This window comes from Eurypyga helias, unplaced genomic scaffold (assembly GCF_000690775.1).
Source record: "Eurypyga helias isolate BGI_N326 unplaced genomic scaffold, ASM69077v1 scaffold27138, whole genome shotgun sequence".
Lineage (NCBI taxonomy): Eukaryota > Metazoa > Chordata > Aves > Eurypygiformes > Eurypygidae > Eurypyga > Eurypyga helias.
In genome coordinates this window covers 1,299-1,947 of record NW_010269263.1, presented here as the reverse complement: position 1 = coordinate 1,947, position 649 = coordinate 1,299, and the positions used below count along the sequence as shown (strand labels likewise).

The 649-nt window shown below is 37.0% G+C and overlaps 1 protein-coding gene across 1 annotated transcript in view; it reads right to left on the bottom strand.

Moving 5' to 3' along the window:
• Positions 1-291, bottom strand: part of LOC104514386 (pleckstrin homology-like domain family B member 2) — a gene marked incomplete at its 3' end in the record, with an annotated part of 27,206 nt that extends 26,915 nt beyond the window's left edge. Inside the window, exon 1 of the mRNA XM_010158049.1 lies at positions 243-291. Within this exon, the coding sequence (XP_010156351.1) occupies positions 243-291 (49 nt within the window). The remainder of the gene's footprint in view (positions 1-242) is intronic.
• Positions 292-649: the final 358 nt, after the last annotated feature.

Genomic DNA, 649 nt, shown 5'->3' with positions numbered 1-649 from the left:
TAGTTGTTTAGCTGGGGGTATATCTATTCCAGCCAGGCATTAAACTGATGGGGGAGGGTTGGTTCTCTGCAGTGCATCCAGCTGTGGCCTTATTTTGGCTGGCAAATGGAATTAGACATGGAATAAGAACAGAGCACTGATCTTATCCATGTGTCAGGAGAATTGAAGGACCAAAATCAATAACAAGTTCTGAAAGAGCTCGGTACATTTACAAACAAAATTCATTTTTATTAATTGATTACCTGATCCAATGTTCTGAAAGGAGGGGAGGTTGCTTCTATTCGGCATCATATTTGTCTTCTACAGCATGGTTAAAACAATTCTAATTTGAATGAACCAGACAAATTTTGACCTGCAAATGAAGTAACAAAAGAAAAAAAATATTGTGTTAAGTGTATTCTGAGAACATTTTTCAAGTCCATAATATAGACCCAAACTGGCTTTTCTTATGGTAAAATTTCCAGAATCTCAAAAAGACGTATGTTAAAAGATCTTTGGAAAGGGCACTTCATGTTGAATGTGCAGACTGAAATACACTGTCTGTGGTTGTTTTATCAGTCCAAAAGTCCATATAATGTGATTTGATCATCAGCTATTATCTAGGTTCCTGAGTCTGTGCAAGCAGTTACTAGTCACAGCTTCCGAGTTT